Here is a 26,266-nt window from a genome sequence, read left to right as displayed (position 1 = left end):
CTTTCATCCCAAACATGCTAATGCACGGGGTCCGTACTTTCATCCCAAACATGCTAGTGTACGGGGTCCGGACTTCCATCCCAAACATGCTAGTGTACGGGGTCTGTACTTTTATCCCAAACATGCTAGTGTGTGGGGTCAATACTTTTATCTCAAACATGCTAGTGACCGGGGTCCGTACTTTCATCCCAAACATGCTAGTGTACGGGGTCCGTACTTTCATCCCAAACATGCTAGTGTACGGGGTCCGTACTTTCATCCCAAACATGCTAGTGTACGGGGTCCGTACTTTCATCCCAAACATGCTAGTGTATGGGGTCCGTACTTTCATCCCAAACATGCTAGTGTACGGGGTCCGTACTTTCATCCCAAACATGCTAGTGTACGGGGTCCGGAATTCCATCCCAAACAGGCTAGTGTACGGGGTCCGTACTTTGAACCCTAACATGCTAGTGTACGGGGTTAGAGCACGCACGAATATTCACGATGTACGAGGACCGTTCATTCTTGTATATTCTACCATTTGACGCAGTGAAATACGAACTGGAGATTGGAAATTTTGAACTTAAGTTTGCAGACATTAAGTGTGAACAATACATTCTGTATATACAGTTTAAAGTTTATTACAAATGCATCAGGCAAATGTTTAAGGTAGGACATTAAGAAATACATATACAGGTAGACTAAAGGGACTAGACACCAGATAATACCATCGCATGAAAAAAAGAAATTTGTCAAAAACTTACATAAAACCGATATCGCTGTGTACAACGCATTGCATCTTTCTTAATGATGTATCACATCGCCAACGACACATGCCAACGTGTCTTTCGCAGTGTTTGCATTTTTTTCCAATGCGAAATTCACTGGGTTTGTCTACCACATAAATCACAGTGAATTTAAAAATCCCGTCGGTTTATGTACCTATTATAATCACGGGAAATTCACGGGCTAAATGTATACACTATGAACTGGGAAATCTGAATGCGCTATTTTAGTAATGAAAAATAATGAATTATAGGCCTCATTCCACTGCCTTTATATTTGAAAACAAATGAAATTAGATGGATCCCTGGTCAAATAGCCGTACAGATATGCCAGAAGTGGCCCTTCTACGTATTTGAACAGATACAGAAATGGCGTTATGCGCTAATGGGGGGTCTTTTGGTAGGACGAAAGCCTAGTTCTTGGATAGACCTCTACTGAATATAGCTATGGAAAAACCAAACCAACTTCGGAAAAAGGTCAAAAATAAAAAGAAAATATATCCGGATTTTGACTCTTCTAGTGTGCATCAATAGAGAAAATCATAAAACGCTTACTATACAGTTTACCGAAACAAATTGAAATTGCTGATGTCACTTGTCTAAAAGCCAGTTATATTATTGTCATATCACGGAGACTTTTTCTAGTTCCTGAAGATATGTCCCTAAATGATTATGACGCGTGTTGAGTGTATTGTCAGTAGTGTGATATACACGCCTGTCATTACGGGTCAATCGTTGTAATAACAAGAAAAACGCACTTTATACACAACACAGAGTTGTAGGCAAAAGGGTTCATTATTCTGTTTATTCAAAAACAAAAACAAATCGACATTTTCGAATTCCTATTTTGACATTCGAATACCAAACGTTTAATCGAATATTCGAATATTTAAATATTTGTTTGCAGCCCTAAACATAATGAATTATAGGCCTCATACCAGCTCGTATTAACAACTTTAGGCTTGTCTTGAGGAAATACTGTATTTGACGAATTTTGGACCATCTGGTGTCAAGTCCCTTTAAGGTTACGATGAATCATGGTCAAACAAAAGTGTAAAGGCTAAATACTCGTCGATATTTAAGCACATAATGGTCATGCATGTATTTATCTGTCATGGTAAACAGGCTATTTGTTCAAAAAAACAAATGCGCATACAAGATTTACACAACGGTATTCAGCGCTAGAATACCACAAATTAAACAACATCTAACAAACAGAAGTGATATTGTAAACACTATCAATCACACGGCATACAAGCATACTCATTTAAAATTAAAAGACACCGTTAAACAACAAAATAATATAGGTTATTGTTAAGGAAATCATAACAGACATTAACTCTCACATACAAATTATTAAGCAGTAAACTTTATTAAACTTTCATTTCTTTTTATGGGAAAAAAAAATCACCAGAATAAAGGCAAAAGTAGTTCAAAACCTTTACTGGCTTTTGTCCTTTAAGGACTTTTCATGAATTTATGCAAGAATTTAATAGATATGGGTAAAGTAATATGTTTCAAAGGAGATTGGAAATATTGATAATACGAAGGTGGCTTTCTTTTGCTCGAATTATTAAGTTTTAAAATATTTCAAAGCCTTTTTTTAAATAGTTGATTGTTTTTCATTTTTATGAAAATTTAAAATGTATTCACGTCGTTTTCGAGTATTCCAAGGCCATGGACATTATGATTGATCGATTGAATATATGATGAAATATTAAAAGACTTTTCAATGGACTGGAAAGTTCAAGATCATTTTTATTACCTGGGGAGAGAGTTCAAGGCTTTTTATGGACCGGTGGAATGAATTTTATTGTATGCACTGGTGGAATGATTCAAGGTTTTTGATGATCCTGCGGCGATAATTTAAGGCTTTTTGATGGACTGCAAGAAGGACTTGTAGGATTCGAAGACGCCATTAGGATCCTCCCACTGGGGATAGTGTCCTATCGCCGCGTCTAGTACAGTTATACTTGGGGATGGTACTACTTTCCTGTGGATATAAAAAGGAGATGACAGTTATACTCGCGGATGACACTACTTACCTAAATAAATAAAAAAGAAGACAGGAATTATCGCGGATGGCACTACTTTCCTGTATATATAAAAAGGAGATGACAGTTATACTCGCGGATGGTACATATACTTTCCTGTGAATATAAAAAGGCGATGACAGTTATACACGCGGATGGATCTACTTTCCTGTAGAAATAAAAAAGAAGGAGATGACAGTTATACTCGCGGATAAACCGTCTCCGTGGCTTTGTGGTTAAGGCGTCCTACGGAGCGGGAGGTCGTGGGTTCGATCCTGGGCCGCGTCATACCGAAAGACGTTAAAAGCTGGTACAAGTAGCTCCCTTGCCTGGCGCTTGGCATTTAAAGGGTAGTGCTTGGAAAAGTGGTGTACTCAGTACTGGTTCAACCCAGGAAAGTTGTATCTTGTGTATCGGTGCTTTACACCGAGCACGTTAAAGAACCAAGAGGTCTCTTCGCAAAGAGCTAGGGTATCGCACCCGGATCTCTTGTATCTCACTCTGTTTCTTCAAGTCTTCCAATGTCTGGATTTGACTGCGAATTGCTGTCACTTCTATCCCATGTCACTTATGGCATTTAAACACAATTTAAGTCGTGATGGCGTCACGGCGGCGTCAAGCCATAATGCAGTCAATGGGCGCGGGCAGACCTTGATAAACTCAAATAAACAAACATACTCGCGGATGTCACTACTTTCCTGTAAAAAAACAGTAACACTCTGTGATTTAATTTATTTCCTGTGGAAATAAAAAGAAAATCGCAGTAACACTCTGGGATTGAACTTCTTTTCTGTGGAAATAAAAAGAAAATCGCAGTAACACTCTTGGATTAAACTACCGGTACTTTTCTGTGAAAATAAAAAGATTGTCGCAGTAACACTCTGGGATTGAACTTCTTTTCTGTGGAAATAAATAGAAAATCGCAGTAACACTCTTGGATTTAACTACTTTTCTGTAGAAATAAAAAGATAATCACAGTAACACTCTTGGATTGAACTACTTTTCTGTGGAAGAAAAAGAATATCGCAGTAACACTCTGGTGTTGAACTTATTTTCTTTTTCTATTTTTTGCTCTTGTTTTTAAGTGAATAAATTAAGCTAAATCATACATTAAATCAGTTTTATAACACAATAAAATATGTATGAAATGGTGTTTTACTTGTAATGATCAACGAAGGCGTATCCACTGTTAACTGGATCAGATGGGCCATATATCATGTGAACTGAAATAAGAATATATGTCATTAAATGATTAAAATAGTTTACTGAGTATAAAAAATAGAATCATTGTTGTTAGTCATTTTTGCCGAATGTCGGCCATCTTGAAAAATGGCCGCCAAATCGCATACTGCCTGGTCCTCGATTTTCATATATTTCTTTTAGTCTATAGTTTTCATGCTTTTAATTGTAACATTATTCACTTTTTCTTTAAACTTTAATAATATCTTGCCAATAGAGTAATTCGTTATGTACAAAATGATGTGAAGTTTATCACCTGGAAGTTTCGTTTCCAAAAGTGCACCGACCCATCTGTCCTTGTTTTCTGCCCGTTGGTTGAGATATTTTATCAATCTAAAATACAGAACATCTTATTAAATAAACTCATGCATCTCGACAAAACATTTAAATGAAATAAATTTAATTAATGAATTTGATTCCATGTTAGAAATAAGTCATAATTATCAAAAAAGTATTTGTTTTCGGTTTCCCGACCTACTCCAAATGTTTGCACCTAACCTTAGTTTTTTAAATTGACTTTACGCGACTAGGCGGCTGAGTTCACATGATTCTGACAAAAATATAAAAAGAATCTGCCAACGTTGCAGTTTGCGTACTTGACTTAATATATAGATAGATAATTTTTAGAGGGTTAGCTACGCCCCTCGATAGTTAGAAAAAAAACAATCCCAACTTACTTACTCTTTCATTGTTTATGGCAGTGAAATCGAAAACAATATATTTCTTATAAAACCCTGCCTTACTTTACATACTTAATAAAAAACACCCCGATCTACCAGCCTTAATATGGCAGTGAAATCGAAAACAAACTTTACTTACTACAGAAAACCTACTATAATATAGTTGCTTATGCCCTTTGATTTATTTAAAATGGTGAAGAAAAAGGAAAGTCATCTTTGTTTTAAGTCATCATTCGAAGCAAAATATTGCCTTCTGATGTAGGTTTTATGACGTAATTTATCACGTGGTATACACACACTGTGGTTGTAAGGTGATGGTTTTCTTCTGGTGTGTAATTTCCCTCTTTCTATGATGTACTATTGTTTTTATAGTGATTCTAATGCCTTAAAACACGGTATAGTTTTTTATAGTGATTCTGATGCCTTAAAACACGGTATAGTTTTTATAGTGATTCTAATGCCTTAAAACACGGAATAGTTTTTTATAGTGATTCTAATGCCTTAAAACACGGTATACTTTTTATAGTGATTCTAATGCCTTAAAACACGGTATAGTTTTTTATAGTGATTCTAATGCCTTAAAACACGGTATAGTTTTTATAGTGATTCTAATGCCTTAAAACACGGTATAGTTTTTTATAGTGATTCTAATGCCTTAAAACACGGTATAGTTTTTTATAGTGATTCTAATGCCTTTAAACACGGTATACTTTTTTTATAGTGATTCTAATGCCTTTAAACACGGTATACTTTTTTTATAGTGATGCTAATGCCTTAAAACACGGTATAGTTTTTATAGTGATGCTAATGCCTTAAAACACGGTATAGTTTTTATAGTGATGCCAATGCCTTAAAACACGGTATAGTTTTATAGTGATTCTAATGCCTTATAACACGGTATAGGTTTTATAGTGATTCTAATGCCTTAAAACACGGTATAGTTTTTATAGTGATTCTAATGCCTTAAAACACGGTAGAGTTTTTATAGTGATTCTAATGCCTTATAACACGGTATAGTTTTTATAGTGATTCTAATGCCTTAAAACACGGTATAGTTTTTATAGTGATTCTAATGCCTTATAACACGGTATAGTTTTTATAGTGATTCTAATGCCTTAAAACACGGTATAGTTTTTATAGTGATTCTAATGCCTTATAACACGGTATAGTTTTTATAGTGATTCTAATGCCTTAAAACACGGTATAGTTTTTATAGTGATTCTAATGCCTTAAAACACGGTATAGTTTTTATAGTGATTCTAATGCCTTAAAACACGGTATAGTTTTTATAGTGATTCTAATGCCTTAAAACACGGTATAGTTTTTATAGTGATTCTAATGCCTTAAAACACGGTTTAGTTTTTTAACTACTGGGCTTGTCCCTATATTTTCCATTGTTTTATTAAATCAAACCTTGAATTAACGACGTTGCCATTTTTGCGCTGGATTATTGCGTAGAAATCCATCATTTCATCAGAGGTTGGTTGGGTGTCTGCTCCGAACACCTTTGACAAGCTGAAAATACAAGCTAAAACTAAGGCGCCGCGGAACGAACGCCCACCCTCAATTGTTCTTTTTAGTGACATATACGGGGCATTCGGCACTTATTAAATCAAGAGTTAAGGGCCTTGTTTTATATATGCACATTCTCACTGGTAATGTGTTTACAAAGAGTCATGTGAATATCTTGAACTGTTGTTAAATGCAAAGAACAATTGTTTGCATGCCTTATTCATAGCCTCAACGGTCATAATTTGATTACTATGAAAGCTAAAGTACTGAGCCTTTCTACACTTATGTTGTTGTTTTTAGTCGTTAGTAGCATGTACACATTTACATTTACGGGACATTCGGAACTTATTAAAGCAAGAGTAAAATGCCTTGTTTCACATATTCACACTCTTAGTGGTAATACAAAGAATCATGTGAATATATTCAATGGACTGGTTATTAACATACAGCTAACAGCAAGTCTTTGCATGACATATTCAAACTTTCAAGGGGTAAAACTCGATAAATGTGAAAGCCAAAGTGGTGGGCCTTTCTACAATTGTGTCTTTGTCACTATTAACATGTAAGCAAACTTTTATGTGAAAACTTTCAATAGGTATTAAGTAAAAGCCAAATCAAAGTGTTTGACTTTTCAAACTTCGAATAGGCATAACAATTATTTAAACCAGAGTTATGGACCTTGTTGTACATGTGCGCATTGTCTCTGGCAACATGTGTACCAAGTTTCATTTGCCTATTTTCATTTTTTTTAAACTATGTTTAAAGTTATACACAACTTCTTTGACGAAACCAAAACTATAACAATAACTTGACATTTGTATTTAACCAGCAGATAAGCTAAAAGTGTTTAATTCCGGCTTCCCGGAAAAAAGATGAGCTAAAATGTTCCGATTTACGGATGCTATCTTAATACATTTACAACGGAGTGTAATAGAAACATAAACAACGACATGTATTAGCCTTACCTCCGTTCAAACATCCGGTAGAAGGTAAAGTGGCTCAGTACTGACCCAAGAACAGGCGTCAAAAGCAGCTGAAATAAGGAGATATAAATGACATTGTATGAAGAGTCGAGCCTTGAACTGTATGGTAGCCTATTTCTGTCATTTCGAATTACGATGTTACGAAAATACGCCAAACGACAGTGCGAAAATACAAAATTAAACAATACAAGATGTGCCGTGAAAAAAATACAATAGCACGCAATGTTGGGTGGCAAAAAGACGAAATAATAATCCGTCGTGTTTTTTTTCACAACGCCATATAAAATGGTGTGTTTTTATATTTTCGCCCCGCCATCTGACGTATTTTCGCGGCAAAAAAATTGATGAAATCAAGCATTATGAACAAAGTGCCCAAGGCTTCTGTAAAAATACAATGGACATGTATACTTACAAATGTAAGTAAACGTTTTATTGCACTCACTATTTTAGATGAAATAAAAATAAATGAGCGCGAAGCACGAGTTTTGTATTTTTCAATAAAAAAGAGGATAGTGAGTTGAAGCATTTCGTCACTTATCCTGCAAAATGTTTTTGCACGTTGTACGAGATATTTTCATCAACGAGCGCGAAGTGCGAGTTTTGTAAATTTCAAGCAGTGATAAAAGGGTAGTGGGTTGTACTCTATAGTCACCTATCGTTCACTAAGTAGCAATGGTATATTGGAATAGCGTTGTAATTTATCCGTACGCAACTCTGTTTTATGGCTACCGTTCTTACATCAGTATTAATGAAACGAAATCAATAAAAAAACTCTGCAATATGGTGCAGGATGTTTTAATTAGAGTTTGCTTGGCAATTATTGTTTAGGTTTGCTTAAATCTGTACATTATGTTTTAGAAATAATTCCTTATATCAGAATTCACAAAGAAACGTGCCTTTTGGCCTATTAATTGAGTATAATATTAATATATGTACATTAAGTTTTGGAAAATAATTACTCATATCAGAATACACAAAGAAACGTACCTTTTGGCCTATTAAAGGGGTATTTGTCTCTGGAAACACGCCTGAAATAGGAATTCAATTAAAACAATGGTTAGTTGCAGAATAGTTACGTATTTGTGAATGCAACGAAATCATGAAGATGTTTTGTATTAAACTTGAACTAAAAACCTTCATGTACATTAATTGTAGATACTCGTAGATTGTCAGCTAGTTATAGGTTAATATGACGAGCATAGTACAGTCGAACCCCGCTGGCTCGAACTCGCTTGGTACGAATTCCTCTTTGGCTCGAACTGGACGTAAAGACCCAATTTCTATTTACTGAAAGTAAGAATACCCGCTTGGCTCAAACTTATCGAGGCTTGAAGTATTTTCGACGGTCCCTGTGAGCTCGAGCCAACGGGGTTCCACTCTATTATGTATTAGTACCAAGGCCCGTTGTCGGTATTTTAAGAGCTGTTTGGCGACTTAATTACCATAAATAAAAGTCGTTGTAGAGTGTTCCGGGGGGTCTACTCTTCCGGGGAAACTTTACAGTTGAGGGTGAGCGCAGGTTCTAGGATCAAACAAATTTTTGACTTACCGCCATTTAACATGCACATTGATTCAAGCTGAAACTTTGATTCTTTGTTGTTGAATCTGTAATGAAAAAACACACTCTTATTTGACTTTGTTATATCATTATAAGGATGATCTTTAAGAATAAAAAAAATTCTGTAATTATCGATCTGTGTGTAATTTTGGAAGCACCCAAATCACGATAAAAGCCGGTACAAGCTTTACGGTGACTTTGATTTCAAGAGTGGCTTATTTAAGGGGGTAACAAGAGTAAAAAAAAATGATATTATATAGCAAAATGTTTGGCAGGGTCTGTATGATCAAAAACTGCAGTTCGGGCTCGGAAATTTAAGATGGGGTCTAAGATGACCGCTCTTTATAACTATTTCGATAAAAATGGTGTTTGAATATGACTGTGTTCAACAAACACAAAATAATTATTACTTTTACGGTTGTCCCAAAAGCGTATTATCTTTAAGTAAGTAAATGAATGCAATACGATTGGTTCTGAAATTGTTTAAAGTTAATCATAGCGATCTCTGGCCAATATAGCCCCATTCTAAAAGTCGTTATGCTTTATCGTACATGAGTTTAACTCCTGCGAAATGTGACTTTAAAATGATTTATTTGGATATATGATAAAAAAGCAATAACAGGTGTAACATCCGACAATAGACAGTACTAAGGTAAGCAATACCAGTTGTGAAATCCGACAATAGACAGTACTGAGGTAAGCAATACCAGGTGTGACATCCGACAATAGACAGTACTAAGGTAAGCAATAACAGGTGTGACATCCGACAATAGACAGTACTAAGGTAAGCAATACCAGTTGTGACATCCGACAATAGACAGTACTAAGGTAAGCAATACCAGTTGTGACATCCGACAATAGACAGTACTAAGGTAAGCAATACCAGGTGTGACATCCGACAATAGACAGTACTAAGGTAAGCAATAACAGGTGTGACATCCGACAATAGACAGTACTGAGGTAAGCAATACCAGGTGTGACATCCGACAATAGACAGTGCTAAGAAAAGTAATACCAGGTGCGCCACCCGACAATAAACAGTGCTAAGGTAATCAATACCAGGTGTGACATTCCACAATAGACTGTACTAAGGTAAGTAATAACAGGTGTGACATCTGACAAAATACAGAACTAAGGTAAGTTATACCAGGTGTGACATCTGACAAAATACAGTGCTAAGGTAAGCAATACCAGGTGTGACATCTGACAAAAGACAGTGCTAAGGTAAGTAATAACAGGTGTGACACCCGACAATAAACAGTACTAAGGTGAGTAGTACCAGGTGTGACATTCGACAATAGACTATACTAAGGTAAGTAATAACAGGTGTGACATCTGACAAAATACAGAACTAAGGTAAGTAATAACAGGTGTGAGATCTGACAAAAGACAGTGCTAAGTAAAGTAATAACAGGTGTGACATCTGACAAAAGACAGTGCTAAGGTAAGTAATAACAGGTGTGACATATGACAAAAGACAGTGCTAAGGTAAGTAATAACAGGTGTGACACCCGACAATAAACAGTACTAAGGTGAGTAGTACCAGGTGTGACATCTGACAATAGACAGTGCTAAGGTAATAATAACAGGTATGACATCCGACAATAGACAGTTCTAAGTTAAGTAATAACAGGTGCGACAATCGACAATAGACATTGCTTAGTTAAGCAATAACAGGGGTGACATCCGACAATTCACAGTATGACAGGGATGACATCAGACAATACATAGTATAAAGGTTAGCAATGTGAGGTGGGACATCCGACAATACACACTATGTCAGGTGTGACATCCGACAATACACAGTACTAAGGTTAAGAACACTAGCTGTGACATTAGACAATATACAGTGCTAAGGTAAGCAATACAAGGTGTGACATCCGACATTAGACAGTACTTAGGTAAGCAATACCAGTTGTGACATCCGACAATAATTATTACTAAGGTAAATAATAATAGGCGTGACATATGACAATATGATTCTAAGGTAAGTAATAACAGGGGTGACATCCGACAATAGACAGTGCTACGGTAAGTAATACCAGATGTCGCATCGGACAATATACAGTACTAAGGTTAGTAATAACAGGTGTGACATCCGACAAAAGACAGCACTAAGGTAAGTAATAACAGGGGTGACATCCGACAATAGACAGCACTAAGGTAAGTAATAGCAGGTGTGACATTCGACAATACACAGTGCTACGGTAAGTAATACCAGATGTCGCATCGGACAATATACAGTACTAAGGTTAGTAATAACAGGTGTGACATCCGACAAAAGACATTGCTTAGGATAGCAATAACAGGGTTGACATCCGACAATTCACAGTATGACAGGGATGACATCCGACAATAAACAATACTAAGGTTAGCAATGTGAGGTGGGACATCCGACAACACACAATATGACAGGTGTGACATCCGACAATACACAGTATGACATCAATGACATCCGACAATACACAGTATGACAGCAATGACATCCGACAATACACAGTACTAAGGTTAGCAATGTGAGGTGGGACATCCGACAACACACAATATGACAGGTGTGACATCCGACAATACACAGTATGACATCAATGACATCCGACAATACACAATATGACAGCAATGACATCCTACAATACACAGTACTAAGGTTAGCAATGTCAGGGGAGACATCCGCAATACACACTTTGACGGGTGTGACATCCGAGAATACACAGTATGACAGGTGTGACATCCGACAATATACACTATGACAGGTGTGACATCCGACAATACACAGTATGACAGCAATGACATCCGAAAAAACACAGTACTATGGTTAGCAATGTCAAATTAAAAAAACAACAACAATAAGTAAGAAGGACAGAGTGTGCGAAGCGAACGACCCCTTCTTTTTAAGATTTTACAAAACGTGTTGAAACTGACTTAGATTATGTAAAAGTTAGAAGACATTAAGTAAAATCTTAATAATGTATAATTGACGGATTGGGCGTAAAGAACGAGCCAATCTTAATCATTTTGATTACATTTCAGGGCATCTTACTGTCTTAGGTCACAACCTCATTCTCTGACACATAGTCAACGCAAAGTCTGACACAGGGAATTAAATCGGATGAGTGGCAGAAGGCGGACCTTCAAACGCCTGCGAATGGTGAAATTCTTAACGATTAACCCTAGTACTGAATTATCGCCTTTCTACAATTCCATTGGCTGAGTATAACGGTTGTATTCTTAATCCAGTTTTCAGCAGACGGGGTACCAAATTATGACGTCATATCTATTAAGATTCTTAAAGACTAAGCAAAATACTTATTTAAGATCGTTAGTCGACTCCCTTGGCTGAAAAGTAAGGTTATAAGGTAATGAAGCTATGTTATACAACAGTTTCATTTCTACTTAATCATCTTACCTGTGAAGCAGTTCCAAGGCCACAGTGTCACCATAGTCATGAGACATCACGTGTGCGCGTGATATAGAAAGTGACGTCAGCAGAGCCTCGTGAATGTCCGCCTGTTCCGTAATCAGGTAGTCGTGGTCGAGCTGTAAACAAGGAATGTGGAATAAACTGGCTTTAGTGTTAAAAATAAACGCAAAATTCATTCAATTCAAAAATCAAGCATTTTTTCATCAAAACTTTATGCTATCAATAAAACTTTCCATTCGCCACAAACCGGTTTGTCTGAGAATCCATATCCTAACATATCCAGCATAATGATTTTGCTGAACTGCGATTTCATGCGACCAAGAATCTGAAAAAAAACAGCATATATATATTATTTTCACTTAAAAAGTGAAATATCTGATAGGTTAAATCGAAGAAAAGAACATTAAACTTATTCTTGAGACTGCCCCTCGAGAAAAAAAAAATATTGTAAGGATTTTGTATGTCTATTACAATTATGACCCCAGGGCTTTTGACAAATTTCGCTGCCCCAGGACTGGAATTTGCAGTTTGTCTAAATCTCATGGCGTGCCCCCGTCCCTCCCACGGGGCAAAACATGTATAGGTGTATGATAAACCTTGCTCCAATCATGGCTGGAGGTGGGAAATCCATGGATCAACACAAGGGTGCTTCCATCGCTTGGTACTCCTTCCTCAACTGTAAACAAAATGGTTTCTCTTAGAAAAAAATTGACATAAATTTATATAAATACATTTTTACCATTAAAGATGCACTCTTACTCCCAAATAAGATTTACCAAAATTAATAAAATTGTTTTAATATTCCAAAAAGAATGAATAAATCGGACACACTAAGGAGACTATAGCAGACCACAATCTTTTAAATATTTTAGCATTCAACAATCATTTAATATTTTTGCGCTTTCTGCTATTAAATACACGGTTACAATCTTTTCCATAAATGCATTATTTAGTAAGTAGTTAAAGGTTTATCAGTAAAAAATGATGTTTGTTATACTTGTGTATATATTGATTTTGAATAAGAGTGTCACTTTAAGCATCTATATTCGCTAATAGAAAAAGATCGAAAGTATAAATCAACTTGTGTGATTGAATTGTGTACTCGTTATTTTGCTTTTCTTCTATAATAAATCAAAATTTAATACGCCATAATACATTTTTAGGGATTTTTTTTATGCCGAGGTTGCTTTCATTGATAATCAGTATATAAATGTTATATCATTTAATTTTTTGCACATTAAAAACTTTAAAGAAATAATAAAAGAAAAACAGTACTAACCTATATAAAATATATCAAATTCCTTATATTTGAAGATATTGCCTTTCTTTTGCCAGTTGAGCAGCGTCGATGAAAGTGGCGGTGGTGGTATGTTGAGGAAATATACGGTGGCGGCGGTGACAACCACAATCCATGCAATGGTTTGGTACCCCATCTCAGTGACTAACTGATTATATTCACGCGTGCCTGATATTTCAAACAAGATAGTCCGATGTAAAAGAGTTTTTTATAGTTGATTTCATTAAACAATGCAAAAGTCGGACTATTTAGGGCCTACCAGAGTGTAAAACATGGTTTGAAATACCAACACATAAACTGTTCTAAAACGTTTCCTTTTTCACTTAGTTTTGGGGTTCAACATTTAACAAACATAAATCAAACATTGTTTGCAACATGTGTAGGTGTAATAATAAAAGGAGATGTGCAAATTTTACGAAAAAGGATTTGTCAATTATTGGTTAAAAAAACAATCACAGTTTTTCAGAAAGTCTTTCTACAATATGACTTGTTCTTTTTTATATGTCAAAATATTTGAAAATATCTAATCAACAATTTATTGTTTATTTACGGTGATAGCTTCTATTTTATGATAGGAAATTGCATTGTCGTTACCAGGAAGTAAATTTCATTTACTATTGTATTGAATATATTTCTTATTTAACCTCAAAAGTAAATAAAACTTTTGAAACATTTCAATTTCTAGCCTCCCCACCCATTTTTAAAACATATGGAAGGTCCCTTAAAATCATGTCTATATAATGTGCATTCACTTAAAGGGAAGTCAGATAAAAAAACACATAAACATGTGTAGGTTAAAGCATTGATAATATAAAAAAGGTTGCGTACATGACAATTTCGATACGTGTAAAGTCGACTAAAAAGTCAATTCACAAAATGATAATAACTTCATGTTGTTCAGTTAGGTCAATATATAAATACATGATGCAGAAGCAAAAAGTATCACTATAAGTATGTGACGAACACTGTGTTTCCTTGTGTAATTTACTTTCAAAAACCTGTGAGATTATGAACATATTAGTCATGTTATTATTGGTGAAAAAAACGTTTGACTTACCTTTCTAATTTCACAGTTAAATATGTTGTTTAATATCCTTTGGAGACAAATATTATCTCGTCCCTTCTTTTAACCTTAACGCCCTACTTTTTGACTCGTTATGTTAGGAAAGTTATACTTGCCGGAACTCGGGACCCAAATCTCAATATTGTATTTGTCTTTTGCATTTGAGTTGATACAAAGTGTTTAAAATGTGTTAAATGCGTTAAATCAAGTGTATTATTAACAAAAAACATGCAAATATCAAGAGGCACTTATGACACAGATATATTTTGAATTATTTGTAAAGAATGTTATGTAAAATCATAATATGATTTTGCATTTAAGCGTTTTCATAAGTTTTGAAATATTATTTATCGGAATTAAGAAAATTCGCAAAGAAAGCTACCAAGAACGTCTTTATTGAGTGTACTTTCGTGAACTGTAAATTCAAACTGAAATGTTGACTCTGTCTGGTAACATAATCGTCAGGTATTTTCTTTTTAGTACTATATTTTCGATATCATAATATAATGTTAACGCGGGAGAGTTAATGTCAACTGAGGCATTTGGATGGATAACAATGCCATTTTACCTGACGTACCTAACGTACGTAACTAAATGTTGTCATTGTAAAATATGCATGTACAAGGTATTAGCCAATCCGCACTTTTACACTTTTTATCGGGATATATTGTTATGATACCCTCGCATGGCTCTCAAAATGGACACTTGTTATTATCGAGTCGAAACGGACGCTTATAAAACAAGTTATATTCAAGCGCTTCAATGTTTGCATACGAGATCAGCTGTCAAACGATGCATTCCGATGCAAGGCATTAGTATAAGCTAGGGATAGGAACGAATATCCGAGTATCCGGATATCCGGTTATCACGCAAGTATTCGGATACCAAAATGGGTATTCGAATATTCGTTAAGAATTACTTGCAACAATGATAATACCAGACATCGTCGACACTTCACTAAGAATGTACACTCCATGCAACTACTCTCAATATAAGACATGCTACCTTCTTTACAATTTTCCACAATAATGAATAATTAATAAGTCTAACTTGATAATTTATATATGCAAAAGTCATTTTTATATCCGATTCATTACATCATAATGCATTCCTTAACTCTTCAACCTTTGTCTAAGTCATGCATTTTTCATTCGAAACACTGAATTTGTACCAACCGAAATGCAAAGAATAATCCAATATTGAAATTAGGATCCCGGGTCCCGACAAATATAACTTTCCCTATGAGTCAAAAAGTAGTACGTTAAACTTAAGTTTAAAAGTGGGGACGTAAAAATATTTCCAAAGGTATGTTGTAGTCTTTTTTCACCTAATGATGCAATCATTTATTATGTTTCCATATTTACGTTCGTTGATCAATGTTAATAACAAGGAAGCAGAGTACTTGTCAAAAATGAATGATACTTTGGCACACATGTCTACTTCAGTACTTATACTGCACACAATTCATGCATGTACAATGTCAGTAAACTAAACCATGAGTCATGAACATTAAGTAAATTGATTACTTAAATATAATCAAAATGCATTTTAAATGTATTTAGCAGTAATAACAATTGTCGTTTTACGTAACCTTATTCACATGTATTCAGTGGTGGATCTAGGCCAACGTTTTTAGAGGTGGCGCAACTTAGGGATGTACATGTAACCTTTTGACTTGCACCCCTACCATGGATCCAAACCGAAAGTTGTTTTAAGTGTTGTCGGGGAAGGGGGTGTGCATGTTGGTACTCTCTACTGACGATTTTAACAACTTTTAGTCCGATGCTTTTGGGGCATATTTTATTTTTATCTTAGTAAATATTGACTAATTTAGGGGATGCGGGCGTGGGGGGTACCGGTATCGCTGGATCCGCTAGTGATATTTTGTTTACATGTCATGTGTTTTATCTTCCCTGTTTGTATAAGGCCAGAAACAATTACGTGGTTAGGTTTACATACTGTGCAAAAAAAAAACATTTTGGGAAGGAATTTAAGTCCTTATTACTGTATTATAATTTTTAATGAGGCTTCATGAAAGAACGGAATTGTCGTCATTTGGATATGGGTTTTTAAAATACATATTAAATACACAATAAAAAGGGGATATTTGTTATTTTAATTTTAACCAAATGACTTTGAAAACGGTAGCCTATTTTGAAGGAATTGGCTCGATATCCAAGCGAGAGTGCTTACAAAGAGAAAAACAAATCGGTCCCTTACATCCAATTCGAGCCAATGAGGATATCGAGCCAAGCGATATCGAGCCAACGGGTTTCGACTGTACATACGAGGGTGTTTTCGATAATAATGGCCGAGGAATTCTGGATGATAACCTCATTTGCACATTCTGAAATATGTTATGTTTAGGTACTTTAAACCATATCTTGCACTTTGAATTACCGTGTGTGAAAACAAGTACATTAATATTTATAAATTGACTGTGTTTGAAATAACATTTTTCGTGAATATAATCAGTTAGTCGCTGGGATGGGGTACCAAAACATTGCATGGATTGTGGTTGTCACCGCCGCCACCGTATATTTCCTCAACATTCCACCACCGCCACTTTCATCGACGCTGCTCAACTGGCAAAAGAAAGGGGATATCTTCAAATATAAGGGATTTGATATATTTTATATAGGTAGGTACCCTTTTTTATTAAGTACTTAATTTGCAACGAATAACAATTATAAAACATTTACATAACTATTCTAAATGAAATTAGACAGATGATAAAAATAATATTTAAGTTTGCATGTTTATCAAATCATATGAAATATTATCCCTTATGAACTTATTGATAAGGCAAAAAAATCGATTGTAAGATTGAATCATATGAATCATACATACATTATTTATGAATCATACATACATTATTTATGAATCATACATACACTATTTATGAATCATTCATACATTATTTATGAATCATACATACATTATTTATGAATCATACATACATTATTTATGAATCATACATACATTATTTATGAATCATTCATACATTATTTATGAATCATTCATACACTATTTATGAATCATACATACATTATTTATAAATCATACATACATTATTTATGAATCATACATACATTATTTATGAATCAACATACATTATTTATGAATCATACATACATTATTTATGAATCATACATACATTATTTATGAATCATACATACATTATTTATGAATCAACATACATTATTGCCGCATTGAATAAAAAAATGTAAAGTCAATGTTATTTGAGGAAAAAAATATTTTTCAGTTGAGGAAGGAGTACCAAGCGATGGAAGCACCCTTGTGTTGATCCATGGATTTCCCACCTCCAGCCATGATTGGAGCAAGGTTTATCATACATCTTTCAATGTTTTGCCCCGGGGGAGAGGGGTGGGGGCACACCCAGGAGATTTAGACAAACTGCAAATTTTGTTGTCGAAATTCCAACTCTTGGGCAGCGAAAATTTCGAAAATATATTGGCCATTATATTGATAGTTGCATCATGAAGTTATAACATAAATCTGTATATGCAAAATATAAAGCAAATTACCAGTATTGCAGAATCGATAAGTAAGCTTGGCCGTATTCATAATGCATCTTTAGTCTTTTTCTAACTGAAGTCGATATCTTAAAATATCCCTAGTCAAATTAAAAAAAATGTATAAATGTTTTTAACATTTAAAAATGTTTTTTTTTAATTAGGTCAATGCAAATATTATATTTCAAAAATTATTGAGATTTTAAACATGGCAAATAAAATACCTAAATTAGGAAAGTGATTTACAACAGTAAATGACTTAAGATGCTTCATACCAGCCCAGTACTTATCCAACTTATATTCCAAATTAGGTCAACCATTAATTAGAATGATTTCCATCAAATTGCTTTCTATGGCTTACCAAAGTAAGGCAAGCTGCATAAATATTCGACGGCTACAGCTGTAGTTTTATTGATGGAACTATAATATACATTGTAGCTTCAAATAGAACGACACCAGTCCCAATTAACGCCTGTAGCTATACATAGAGATGCAGCGATACAATACAGAATTATACAGGGTAACTGTATTTTAGGCACCCAAAGTAGGTATGCCACTGTTTTCATATTGCATTACTTTTAAGCCACTTGGTAAGCCATACTGCTGTAGCTATGTTTCATTGGCCACTCTTGTCATATTGTACTTTTTGAGCCTCTTGGTACGTCATACAAATGAAGCTATGTTTTATTGGCCACTGTTCTCATACAGTACTTTTGAGCGACTTGATAACCCATACAGCTGTAGGTATGTTTGATTGGCCACTGTTGTCATGCTTTACTTTGTGAGCTACTTCATACCCCATACAGCTGTAGCTATGTTTGATTGGCAAGTGTTTTCATATTGTATTTTGTGAGCTACTTCATACCCCATACAGCTGTAGATGTGTTTGCTTGGCCACTGTTTTCATATTGTATTTTGTGAGCCACCTGATACCCCATACAGCTAGAAGCTATGTTATATTGGCCACTGTTGTCATACAGTACGTTTGAGGCACTTGATACCCCATACAGCTAGAAGCTATGTTATATTGGCCACTGTTGTCATACAGTACGTTTGAGGCACTTGATACCCCATACAGCTAGAAGCTATGTTTCATTGGCCACTGTTGTCATACAGTACGTTTGAGGCACTTGATACCCCATACAGCTAGAAGCTATGTTATATTGGCCACTGTTGTCATACAGTACGTTTGAGGCACTTGATACTCCATACAGCTAGAAGCTATGTTATATTGGCCACTGTTGTCATACAGTACGTTTGAGGCACTTGATACCCCATACAGCTAGAAGCTATGTTATATTGGCCACTGTTGTCATACAGTACGTTTGAGGCACTTGATACTCCATACAGCTAGAAACTATGTTATATTGGTCACTGTTGTCATATGGTATCTTTTGAGCCATCTGATACCCCATACACTTAGAAGCTATGTTTCATTGGCCACTGTTGTCATATTGTTTCTTCTGGGCCATTTGATACCCCATACAGCTAGAAGCTATGTTTGATTGGCCACTGTTGTCATGTTGTTTCTTCTGGGCCATTTGATACCCTATACAGCTAGAAGCTGTTTCATTGGCCACTGTTGTCATACAGTACGTTTGAGGCACTTGATACCCCATACAGCTAGAAGCTATGTTTCATTGGCCACTGTTGTCATACAGTACGTTTGAGCCACCTGATACCCCATACAGCTCTAGCTATGTTTGATTGGCCACTGTTGTCATATTGTTTCTTCTGGGCCATCTGATACCCCATACAGCTAGAAGCTATGTTTCATTGGCCACTGTTGTCATATTGTATCTTTTGAGCCATCTGATACCCCATACAGCTAGAAGCTATGTTTCATTGGCCACTGTTGTCATATTGTATCTTTTGAGCCATCTGATACCCCATACAGCTAGAAGCTGTTTCATTGGCCACTGTTGTCATATTGTATCTTTTGAGCCACCTGATACCCCATACAGCTATCTAGAAGCTATGTTATTATATTGGTCACTGTTGTCATACAGTACTTTTGAGACACTTCATACCCCATACAGCTTTGTTTGATTGGCCACTGTTTTCATATTGTATTTTGTGAGGTTCTTGATACCCCACACAGCTGTAGCTATGTTTGATTGGCCACTGTTTTCATATTGGAATTTTTGAGACACTTGATACCCGATACCGCTGTAGCTATGCTTGATTGGCCACTGTTTTCACATTGTTACTCTTGGTCCACTTGAAAGCCCATACAGCTGTAGCTATGTTTGGTTGGCCATTGTTGTGATATAGCAACATTTACTGTCATATGTTCTAGCTCAAGGTTTCTTTATTTACCAACTGTACGCATGAAAATGATTCAAACTTCATTTGATGTCACTTATGATAAACACAAGACGCCGGCCATCATGTTGTTTCGTTTAATCAGAGGTAGTCCAATGCACACATGTTGTATGAGTTGCTAGCTTAAATATGTTGTATTCATATTTTTTTGTAATTCAGATAGTACCTAGCAGATATTCCCATTCTAAATGCAAATAATATTAGGACAATACGATCAGCCCAAAACAATATTTTGTCTAGATTAAAGTTGATTTTTGCGTGTTACACGATTTTCTCAATCTTGCAATAGGAAAGTTCATTCATTAAATAAATGTATGTGCTTTGTTGTTGTTTCAGATTCTTGGTGGTATGAAATCACAGTTCAGCAAAATCATTATGCTGGATATGTTGGGATATGGATTCTCAGATAAGCCGGTATGTCGTTCACAAATGGTTTTTTAGCTCGGCTTTTTAAAGAATAAGGAGGGCTGTACTTCTCCTTGGCATGTGCGTCGGCGTCTGGTTTTAAGTTTAAGGACAAGTTGGCATTTTTACTTATTATCCAATACCCTACATTCATTTTACTCCAAACTTCACACAGTAATTCAGGACCATCACACAATGAGATAACATAACTGTTTTACCCTAAATACAAATCATAGTCCCTGATTGACTTACGACCTTAGGTTAAAGTTTTAGGACAAGTTGGGAATTTTTTCTATAACTTTTATACCAGTTGACTTCATACCTCACACAATTGTTAAAGGCCATCATACAATTAGGTTTCATAACTCCATCTTATCTTGATAAAAATATGACTCTTTAATGACCTATCGGAAATCGAAAGTTTGGATAAAGTTTTAGGACATCTTTAGGTTTTAGCTGAGATTTCAAATACCGTTAATTCCATAAACTTCATACTTCACACAGTTGTTCACGGTCATTACACAATTAGGTAACTCCATATTGACTTCAATACAATTTATTTCCCTTGATTGTATTCTTTTGATAATTTTTATCTTCTTATGGTTTTTGGCAGGCACATCTAACATCACAAATGCATTGGAGTGACGTTTAGTCGAGCGCGTTGTACTATGACAGCTCTTGCATTAATATCGTTAAGTTTTGATAAAAGAACATCATGAGCTATACTTGGTAAGACAGATTGGGTTGAAATAAACTGATTTAATTAGTCGAGTGTTATCATCAACACATATAAACTAATATATATATAAGAAAATCTATCTACATGGTATTTTCACTACCAGGTATGAAAAAGTTAGTCATAATGCGCCAAATCTGTGAAAAGTGATAGGCCCAGGCCTACAAGGCCTATATGTAGCTACGCCACTGCGATGCCCTTAAAAACTTTTTTAACTTTAACAAAGTTCTGAATAATCGGGCCGGTTTGTTTTCCATGAGCCACGTATATAACCAGACAAGAGAAAAGTTAAACTTATAAGTACAATTTTAATCCAAATGACTTATTAACAGCTTGACCACGACTACCTAATTACGGAACAGGCGGACATTCACGAGGCTCTGCTGACGTCACTTTCCTTACCACGCGCACACGTGATGTCACATGACTACGGCGACACCGTGGCCTTGGAACTGCTTCATAGGTTAGAGAACCTAGAGAGTAAAATCAACCTGTGTTGTAAATGATGAAAACGATAGTGACATTAGAAGTGGCCGATGAAACAGTTTCAATATCCGATAGAACCGTTTTGATATCAGATAAAACCGTTTCGATATCCAATGTACCGGTTCCGATATCCGATATAACCGTTCGACATCCGCTAGGATCGTTTCGATAGCAGATAGAAACGTTTATATCTGATAGAACCGTTTCATTATCAGAAAGGACTTTTCGAAATTATATATTACCTTATAGATATCAAATAGAACCGTTTCAATATCAAGTAGAGCCTGCTTCGATATCAGATAGAACCATTTTAATTTCAGATAGTACCCTTTCGATACCAGATAAAACCGTTTCAATATCAGATAGAACCTTTTTACTTTTACACGCATCCCTCCTCGTATTGATTACGTTTGTATTAAGGATACATGTCAAAACAATATTTGTTTCAATGTCGGATGCCGTATGAACGACATAATTATTCCAGTCAGGAAAATACACGAAAACAAAAGAGGTAAAATATATTATTTAGTTTGGCTGAATAAATTGTAAGCATACATTTTGGAACCCTTAACATTATCTTTAATTTGTTAATTTACAATATCTTTAGTGTCAAAATGAATCTCCTGTCCTGCGAAATGGGTTCCAAAATGTATCTGAGGTTAAATTATGCTTACATATAAATAATGCTTATCCGTACTATGATAGTTAGTAATGTGTTCATCGAAGAGACAGTTGAAACATTTAGTGGACCTGCTTTTAAGTGGGTCCCAAAATGTAGTTAACTGTGCTACGACGAACACATTACTAACTACTTCTAGACGTAATGCTTTTTACCAGCTTTTCTTTATAAAGTGTAAAGTACTTCCGAGATTTCATATATGTATATATATTAAATATTACATTTTTTTAAATCCCTTTAAATTTGTATAACATACGACATGCGTCTGTTTTCAGGTTCGACAACAAAGAATCAAAATTTCAGCTTGAATCATTGTGCATGTTGAATGGCGGTAAGTCCGAACTTTGTTTGAGTTTGAACCGATGCTAAATCTTCGGAACTCCTCGGCAACTTTCCATCGAAAACAACCTCGAGTGTATGCCGGTACATCAGTAGAAGTTGTCCGTAAATTTTTGAATTATATCATTAATTAAATGTAGTGTTTTAGCTTGTATTTATTGATCAAAGTATAAATTGATTGCAAGTGAAGTGTTTTATTGCAGACATAATTAACATTCCCAAGAGTTAAGTCATTAAGTTTAAATGCTAAAAGAAATTACTACGCGATCTACTTGCAGCGGACTTATACATACCGATTTCTGAGTTTGTTAACCGTCCATATACATCCGAGGTTGTTTTCGATAAAAATGGCCGAGGAGCTCCGAATGATGCTAAATATAACTGTTATACTCGTTTTATCGACTAATATGTCAATGCTTAACATACTGAACGTTTCCTATGGACCGTTTTTTCAAGGGTCGTATTTTTAAAGCATCTTAGTTAATACATTCATCTTAGTGAATTTTTCGTAATTTTTGACAACGATTATTTTATTTGACCTCTACTTTTAATTTGTTTATATGTATATATTGTTAAGGCCATTTTCTTGCTTATTTTCATATTTTTGGCATACAAAAAGGGTAAGTTTTCTTTCAATCCAATTAAGAAAAAGGGAAAATTTCCATCAAGTGGAACAAAATTCACACTAAGATGGTTTATGAATACAACCCAAGAACTTTATTTTAGTTTACAACGTTGTTAACGGCATCGTTGTTATATTATACTGCAATCTTTAAATAACATTACAATTCCTGTTAGCTGTCAAATCGGTTTTGCTGTGGAAAATTCACCGATACACTTATGATTTGCGGTATACATAGCAAGATTTGAGACAACTTTTTCAGCTTTAATATTACTTGTTGTATTTATATATATGAGCAATTCATCAAATATTTCACCTTTAAAGTTAACAACGATGGCGTTTATCAAGTTGTTAACTTTAACAAAGTTCTGAACGATCGGTTCTATATCTGCTTCTGCTACACTGTACATGCATTTGTTAGTTCAAATTTAATGCAAAACAATTTGATTTAATTATATTTTATGGCATGAAATACATTTGACAATGAGAATATCAATGCAAATTTTAACACAAAACAATTTCATGACTGCTTTACGTACCAGGACATTAGAGGGTGCGTAACAAAGGGCGTATCCTTTGACTTGCACCCCTCCCTCATAGCCGACATTATTGTTTTATTTTATTATATTTTTATTATTATTATTATTTATTTATTTTTTGGCGGGGGGGGGGGATGTTCCCCCATGAACTTTTAAGACAATATCTTGTCCGAAATGGTGCATTTTAAGCGTATTTGACTTTGTACTTTTTTCTATTAAATTGAAATAAACTTATCCGCTAGTGCATCCTTAATGCACCAGTCAATTGTAACCACGGCCCACCCAGGTCCGGGGGTATACCGGGGATAGCCGGGGATAGCCGGGGAAAAGGACCGTGTTTTTACTTTCCATGTGGCCCCGCAGGGCCGGGTGACCGCGGTGGTTTTGTCATAGCGCCAAATTAAGCCGAGATTGGGCCTTATATATAGTCTCTTGGGTGCGGGGGCATTTGGCCGGGGTTTAACCATCAGTTCGTCCCAGCAGGGCGGGGATTTTACCCGGGGTTGGCTAGACCGAAAGTCAAAGTCCCGGCTATTCCCCGGACCTTGTGGGGCCGTGGTTACAAAGGACTGGTGCATAAATGTATAACTACAAGTGTTTTGCAAACATGCGCAATTCAGCATTGCTATTTCTATTTCAGGCGTGTTCCCGGAGACACATTCCCCTTTAATTGGCCAAACTGTATGTGTTTTTTTTTGTGTATTCTGATATTAGAAATTATTTCCAAATCATAATATACGTACTAAAGTAGACCTAAACGAGAATTTCTAGAATAATAAGTCAAGTTAAAACGTTTTTTACCCAATTGAAGATTGTCTTCGTTGAATGCGTTAATGCATTAACTCTTACATGAGGACGGTAGTCATAACACAGAGCTCGTATATATTAACTGTGCGCTAAGTTACGATATTTCAATATATCATTGCTTCTTATTGCAGTGTATGTGACAATATTGTTCAGCTCACGATCCTCTCGTTCTTGATTCAAATAAAACAGAACTCGAGCTTTGCGTTTGTTGATCATAATTTCAATAACGCGGATAGTGTATGCAGTAACTATAACAAGCATTTAGAAGACAACCTTAATTTCCTTCCTCGACATCCAAGCGTTTTCTTAACCTGTATGATATGTTATAAATACGCTTAGGCAAAGGGGGTTGTCACAGTGCCAGGACTATATATTCGGGTCAGTTGTGACCAAACCTAGGTCCAGACTCAAAAAACATGTGACCCCCTTATATATAGAAATATAAGGGGGGGGGGTCACATGTTTTTTGGGTCTGGACCTAGTTTTGGTCACAACTGATCCTAATATAGATTCCTGGCACCGTGACAACCCCCTTTGCGCGGGTTGTCGAGGTGCCAGGACTCTATATTAGGGTCAGTTGTGACCAAAATCTAGATTCCTGGCACCGTGACAACCCCCTTTGCGCTTGGGTGCCGAGGATGTTTATTTTATGCCAATGAAATTGCAGATAGGCAACCATTAAGTACTAGACTTAATTAGTAAGAATTTCACCTTTCGCGGGCTTTTAACAATTAGCCTTCTGCCACTCACCCGGTACACACTCCCTGCGTCAGATTTTGCGTTGTCAGTGTATTAGCCAATGAGGTTGTATTCAAAGTCAGTTACGCTAAGCTCACTCCGCCCATTCTTATTAATTAAGAATTTGCTTCATGTCATCTAAATATAACTTACACTAGTCCTTGCAAATGGTTTTGTTAAAACGAGGCTTAGGTGACATGCTTATAGTTCATTAAAGAAAATATATGTTTAAAGATATTTAATTGGAAAATCGCGCGAAATTTAAGCCATTCTCAGCACCGTGTGCGTTTACTTTCGTTTTTTGAAGTGAAACGGACTGAGCTGAGAGAAACCGTGAACTTATGATACGATAAAAATCCTGCCTTAGGCTGATTTAACGAAAAGCATGTCATAAAAAGAGAAACCTCACCAGAAACGCTTATAACTGAACCATTTTCATGATTTGGCGTATTGTAGTATTGTAGTATGTTACGTAAAATACGAAATGGCACAAATCGGCCACCA

The 26,266-nt window shown here is 35.6% G+C and overlaps 2 protein-coding genes across 2 annotated transcripts in view; one reads left to right on the top strand and one right to left on the bottom strand.

Annotated features, from left to right (window-relative positions):
• Positions 1–607: 607 nt before the first annotated feature.
• LOC128216898 (mesoderm-specific transcript homolog protein-like) lies at positions 608–14,666 on the bottom strand. Its single transcript, XM_052923600.1, has 12 exons — positions 14,545–14,666; positions 13,470–13,655; positions 12,787–12,866; positions 12,438–12,515; positions 12,176–12,306; positions 8,764–8,819; positions 8,202–8,242; positions 7,197–7,264; positions 6,133–6,234; positions 4,296–4,372; positions 3,960–4,023; positions 608–2,760 (listed from the first exon to the last, which is right to left on the bottom strand). The coding sequence occupies exons 2-12, from the start codon at positions 13,621–13,623 to the stop codon at positions 2,634–2,636; spliced, it is 978 nt and encodes a 325-aa protein (XP_052779560.1). The 5' UTR covers positions 13,624–13,655; positions 14,545–14,666; the 3' UTR covers positions 608–2,633.
• A 1,111-nt stretch (positions 14,667–15,777) lies between these two features.
• LOC128216899 (mesoderm-specific transcript homolog protein-like) overlaps positions 15,778–26,266 on the top strand; it is a 14,814-nt gene continuing 4,325 nt past the window's right edge. The window contains exons 1-7 of the mRNA XM_052923601.1: positions 15,778–15,855; positions 17,026–17,191; positions 17,816–17,895; positions 20,748–20,825; positions 21,885–22,015; positions 22,993–23,048; positions 24,858–24,898. Of these exons, the coding sequence (XP_052779561.1) occupies positions 17,038–17,191; positions 17,816–17,895; positions 20,748–20,825; positions 21,885–22,015; positions 22,993–23,048; positions 24,858–24,898 (540 nt within the window). The 5' untranslated portion in view covers positions 15,778–15,855; positions 17,026–17,037. The remainder of the gene's footprint in view (positions 15,856–17,025; positions 17,192–17,815; positions 17,896–20,747; positions 20,826–21,884; positions 22,016–22,992; positions 23,049–24,857; positions 24,899–26,266) is intronic.

Source organism: Mya arenaria, chromosome 14 (genome assembly GCF_026914265.1).
Source record: "Mya arenaria isolate MELC-2E11 chromosome 14, ASM2691426v1".
Taxonomy (NCBI): domain Eukaryota; kingdom Metazoa; phylum Mollusca; class Bivalvia; order Myida; family Myidae; genus Mya; species Mya arenaria.
The sequence above is the reverse complement of the archived record's forward strand: the minus strand, read 5'-3'. Positions and strand labels throughout refer to the sequence as shown.

Coding starts and splice junctions, on each gene's coding strand:
- LOC128216898 (XM_052923600.1), bottom strand. CDS start 13,623: ATGGGGTACCAAACCATTGCATGGATTGTGGTTGTCACCGCCGCCACC. Junction 12,516..12,786: donor CCAGCCATGATTGGAGCAAG/GTTTATCATACA, acceptor GTTTTTTTTCAG/ATTCTTGGTCGCATGAAATC. Junction 2,761..3,959: donor GCCTTCGTTGATCATTACAA/GTAAAACACCAT, acceptor TTATATCCACAG/GAAAGTAGTACCATCCCCAA.